This window comes from Merops nubicus, unplaced genomic scaffold, assembly GCF_000691845.1.
Source record: "Merops nubicus isolate BGI_N331 unplaced genomic scaffold, ASM69184v1 scaffold14181, whole genome shotgun sequence".
Lineage (NCBI taxonomy): Eukaryota > Metazoa > Chordata > Aves > Coraciiformes > Meropidae > Merops > Merops nubicus.
Window position 1 is genome coordinate 25,365 of NW_008590505.1, and position 5,790 is coordinate 31,154.

At 37.5% G+C, this 5,790-nt stretch overlaps 1 protein-coding gene across 1 annotated transcript in view; it reads right to left on the reverse strand.

Annotated features, from left to right (window-relative positions):
* The window catches only part of THBS2 (thrombospondin 2), a 31,319-nt gene that overhangs the window by 23,489 nt on the left and 2,040 nt on the right, over positions 1 to 5,790 (reverse strand). Inside the window, exon 3 of the mRNA XM_008949975.1 lies at positions 4,540 to 4,624. Within this exon, the coding sequence (XP_008948223.1) occupies positions 4,540 to 4,624 (85 nt within the window). The remainder of the gene's footprint in view (positions 1 to 4,539; positions 4,625 to 5,790) is intronic.

A 5,790-nucleotide genomic window follows, 5' to 3' on the forward strand; every position in this document is an offset into this window, starting at 1 on the left:
CTGAAATCACAGATTGGCACCCATGGGTAGGGTTTAAACACGTCTATTCTGGCACAGCTTCATGCTAGATTATACCCATGAATAAAAGAGAGGGGTTAGATGTCAGCTGGTTCCAATTACAGGCTTTCCCTTCTCAAAATTAAGAGCCAAGCTGTGTCTCACCCGACCTGCACTTAAAATATTGTTGGCACTGCAACCCATTAATTTGTGAAGAAGAACATGGTATCAAAAAAGCAAACCCATTTTATCCACTCAGAGCCATGAAAAGTTTCAGATTTTTTCATGACCTGTCATATTTTCTAAATGCAGAGAAAAAGCCAGGAGAAGGTTTCCTTGCAGAAAGTCATTATCCCTGTTCTGCCCATAAATTCCATGATTATTTACATCCAATTCAAACCATTATGCAATTTGTACCAGACTCTGGGCTACTCTACGTTGCAGTGTCTGGTGCTAAATGCAGAGGTCCTGTTATAATGATAGTTTAATTCTGAAGTGAAATGGAGGTCAAGCTAAGACCAGGCTGAATAGCTTATTTGTCACTCCAAACATTCCTCCTTCAGACAGATTGCAATTAAAACAGAATTTTGCAGGTATTACATAGGGAGAACTGGACACGTTCTGATCTGTTTAAAAGACCTCCCTGTCTACAGCAAATTCTTGAAAAAAGGTAACAGAAAGCATCATCAGTAATTAATATAAAAGAGTCCGGACAACTAAATGAACCTGTCTGTTCTGTTAAGCATTTAAATTTCCACCAGGTAAGTATCTTATGGGTTCCATGGAAGCTTTCTCTAAGGACTCCATGATACACTCAAATTTGGTACCAGCCATAGAGAAGTCCATACTGCCCTGTCTCTCACTAAAGACTTGTTTAGCAGATTTGGTAATGTAACAACTCAAGATAACCAAACACAAAGGAGAAGCAAAGCATACAGCAATTTAAAAACCAGAAATCAGTACAGGAACGTGTGCTATAAAGATGAGTTTCAGAACACCACGTATGATTCAGTGTTGACATGTCACAGAAGATGGTAACACTTCAAAAATTTTGAGAGCTTGATTTGATGCTGAACTATACAATGTAAAGTGTTACTATTTAATATTTAAAACAATGACAATAGGAGCAAAGTATTCTTCATTTCTTTAGAATGCTAAAAATAAAAGAGCAAAGCACCAGTCCATAAGATGACATTAAATAATTGCTTCTCAACCATAGTCAAAATGACTGGCTTGATGTGCTTTTCAATTAGCTGCCACTAGCCAAGGTCTCCAAAAAATTCTTCACAGTATTCCAGAGTTGAAGTAATTATCCAGCTTCACTTACAGTTTGGGAGAAAACTGATATACCACATAGCAGATCAGAACTCTCTGTCATAACTGTGTACTTCAGCTGCTTTTTGATTCCCTGGAAAGAATGCAATTTTCCTACCACATTGGAACACCACGTTTCTCAGATTCCCCCATAGCACTTCTCAGGTCATTAATTTCAGATTTTTCAAGCCAACGTGGAGTGTGCCTTGACCGGAACATTCTGAGGACATTAATAAAGCTGCAATCTCAAAAAAAAAAAGGAAACATAAACCAAAACTATGTTAGAAGAACTAAATCCACACTTCCTACTGGCACTTGGCAGTGACTGAAAGAAGATGCCTGGGGATCACTGGGAAATCAGTTCTCTGCTGCTGGCTTCCTGCTAATTTCCTAAGGACCACATGATTACCTTTAAAATGAGAAACCAGAAGAGCAAAACGTGCATCCTTTCCCATATGCAAATGTCATTCCATTGATCTAGCTGAAGGAGGGATATGATCGATGTGCCTATTTAAGCATAGTTTTGTCATCTCTTCTACCCAGCACTGTGTGTAAGTCCTGCCTAAAGTATCTGCAACCACCAAACTACAGAGATACCTTCCTACCCTCAACCCAGCAGCAATCCCAAGCTACCAAGCTACCATTTCACCACACCTCGCATTCTCGTCCTAGGATTAGAGATACAGTAGGAAAATATAGCCCCACCTCTGAAACAGCAGCAGGCTTTTTGTATTTTCAGAGCCGAGGGCACCTCGCTGGTAACATCAGCCTTATTGTTATGGGACACTCACATGTGAAAACAGCATTTTAGTGCTGGTACCTCAGCTTAACAAGCGGGACATCAAAATGGGAAAAATACGTACCTTGTAGTAAGTAACATATCACCCATGGCTTTCCAGCTGTGGTAATTAAGCTGGACAAGCAATGCCAAAAAATCAGCCATGCACATAACAAGCCTCTCAAGTAATTTTGATGGCTGCAAGTCACAGTTGCTATTGGCCCTCTTCTGTTGTTGAATAATTTCCCTCTTGTTGTGTTCTCTTTGTGTTGCAAAGTAAAAGTGAAAATACTGTGAATTGAACTATTTGCTAAATGCTTCCCAGGAAAGATAAAACAAATCCCCAAGTTTGTATAATTCATGAAAAATTCACAGCTCAGAGATGTGATAAAAAATACATTAAGAAAATATTATGTGTTGGTTACAGCTGCAACATCTGAAGGATAGTAAGAACTCCCCCTAAGGTATCTATCAGCATGCAGAACTTAGTTATCCCTTTAGGCTCCCACTGGCCTCCTCCTCGTAGCACAAGTACAGTAACATCCCATTTTTACTTGGCGATATGTCAAAACATTTGGTCACACTGCTTCCCTTTGTGGTAGTCACCCAATAATAATATAAAAGACTTGTAGATGCTGTCTCTCATTGGTTTTGCTGGTTGAATCCACCTATACCTAGGGATCCCATCTTCTTGACTGAGACTGCTCTGCCTCTGACTGCTGAATGTGCCCTCAAGGTTCTACGTCAACTTCTGGTAATTTTGTCTTCATTGGTAAATGAAGCAGGATAGCTGAAATGCATCCTTCTTGAAATCATCCTTCTCTTTTATTCAGATTGCAATTAGACCCAAATACATGTTCTGTTTTCCCACTGCAGTTCTGCTCCTCAAGCATGTTCTTCCTCTAACAAAGCTGAAAGCTAGTAATCAGTAATTTCTGAGTACTGAAAACAGCTTGGCTTAGAGAAATGACAAGCAAAAAATGAGGGCATGTCTTCTTGCCTGTGCCATCTAAGGCCACTTCCATTCTAGCCTACATGACTCATTTTTAACACATCATTACACTGGTGTCTGAGGTCCTGCACCAGGGCACACATCTGGAATATATGAAATAATCAACCAACATCTTTTATCAACATTTAAAAAGAGACGAGAGCTCAGCTAATTTTTTTGTGCATATACATATATGCACCCCTGTATATAGATATATGCATACATATCTATACAGAGACATATATTTTATTGAGAATTTTCATTACAAAAATCTCAATATACTGGTACCTTTTGAAGAGGACAAGACCTGTTACTGCTCAATTTCTGTGTTTTGCAAAAACAAGGAAAAAAGTTGAGTATAGTCTGCTTAACTGATTTGCTCTGTGTTATATGTTGTAGTGAACTGAGAGAAATAGCAGCATTTCAGATAGCAGGAGTTTCAAATAAAACCCTGAAGTTCTGACTTCCATGTGCACCCATTACACTCCTCTGATAGAATCACAGAATCATTCCAGTTGGAAAAGACTTTCAAGATCAAATCCAACCATTAACCTAATACTACCAAGTCTACCACTAAACCATGTCCCTAAGCACCTCATCAACATGTCTTCTAAATACCTCCAGGAACAGTGACTTCACCACATCCCCAGGCAGCCAGTTCCAACGCGTGGTAACCCTTTTGGCGGACAGACTCAGTTTGTGTCTCTGATTCTTCAGTGAGCTCTTGCCAGTTACAAACACTGCAAAGCCAGCACCTCCCATGAGGTTGAGTACAAAATCTTAGTGCATACTTGACAAATTTTCCTAACTCTTTCATGCTGAATCTAACATACTTCCACACACAGAAGGCTCCCCTCCTGATGAGGTCAGCATGAACTAGACTAACGAGCAGACATGCCAGTCTGTCACATACATGCCTTCTATAACTCTTTTGGATATTTATTTCCTTCTTGTTTTCTTCAGCAATGCTTTGGTATGCAAACCCAAAGCCCCTTTCCATCGCCACAGTTATTGCTGAGGGATTCAGTGTATTTAAAACTTGCAGACTTGTTCATGGGCTCATTGAGAGTGAGGAGCAGAATTCAGGAGCAACATTACCAGTCCTGTGCTCAAAGAAACACAGGTATCTTATGGAAGAATGTAGATATTTTCATACATAGGAATTTTTTCTTCTATTTTTCTTAAGTTCTTGCTTGACAGCTTTTTTCCCCAACTTAAAAACAGAGGCTCAGAGATATAAACCTAAGAAATAAGAACTAAAATAAAAGGCTAGAGAGTAGAAATGGTATCTCAAGATAGCTAAAAAAATAAAATATGTTCCTATTACCACCAAAAAGCAACTCATTTTCTTTTTCATTTCAAAGCAATCTGTTGCATAGTTTTAGAATAATATGTCACCATTGACATTTCTAATTTTCAGAGTCAACTGCATGGTATTAATGAGGTAAAAGAGCCTTACTTGACTGGCTTCTCTGGCATCCTTTTTTGCGCAGAACATCCTCTAGTGAAGTATCAAAAATTAACTGAATATTTTGCAAAAGACCCTGTAATAATAAAAAATAATTAAAGTCAGTTAGATCAATTTGGAAGTAACTAATAACTGATCTGTCTCACTTCCATGCTACTGACTGGATTCAGCCATAAGTAAATATGTAAAAAACAAAGCATTAAACCTCACACACACAGAAAAAAAAAAAAAAAATCCATTTATAGTTCATATGCCATTTCAATACTATAAGCAACAGAATTAGGTACATTCTGAAATAAGTAATAATAAAAGTTATTAATCAGCCATGAGCTCAAATCTCCATTTTCATAGTGCATTTTAGGCTGTAGTTCTACAAGACATTCATCATTAAGTCAAAGCAAACTTTCAAAGTTCCTGCCCATCACACTTCCATCCTTAGCCAGTCATCCCCATGCACAGCTCTTCACTGCCTCCTCAATCATGCTGACACTACCCTAAGACAACATGATAAAACCAGACTGGTATCTGTTTCAATAAAAACAAAAAAAAAAAAACAAAAAAACCAAAAACAAAACAAAAAAAAAAAAAAAAAAAAAAAAAAAAAAAAAAAAAAACAACCAAAAAAAAAAAAAAAAAAAAAAAAAAAAAAACAAAACAAAACAAAACAAAACAAAAAAAACCAACAAAACACACCTCAAGGAAGAAAAAAATTACTTTAAAACCAGATTATTTCAGTAACCCACTGAAGTACAACTCTAGAACCAGTTCTGTGAGCACAACTGATGGAGAATCTTAGCCATGGAGGCAGGAATGGAGAGGCTGTGGGCAAGAATTTCTGGTTTCCCTGCCAAAACTGGTCATCACATGGAATCACACTCCAGCATGTCACTCACTGACTGACAACTAGGTGGCACAACAGGATGCGAAAGAATAGGCTTTTGGAAATTTTTAAGCCATGAGTGCAAGTTTGACTTCAGCTGTGAGTGAAAAGAAGCCATTCTCAAAGCACTTGGGCCAGATCACATCACTATATGACACAGGAGGTAATTTTCATTTTACAGAAAACCCAGAAAGGTTGTAATTACTTCATTTTAAAACAAAAGAGAAACAATAAATGCTTGGGGTTTTTTTAAATTAAAATCTCATTTACAAGACTGATCAAAATATCTAGTTGTAATTTTTTTTTTTTTTTTTTTTTTTTAAATTAAAAAAAATGTCTTTTCAAAATGGAAAACCAATATT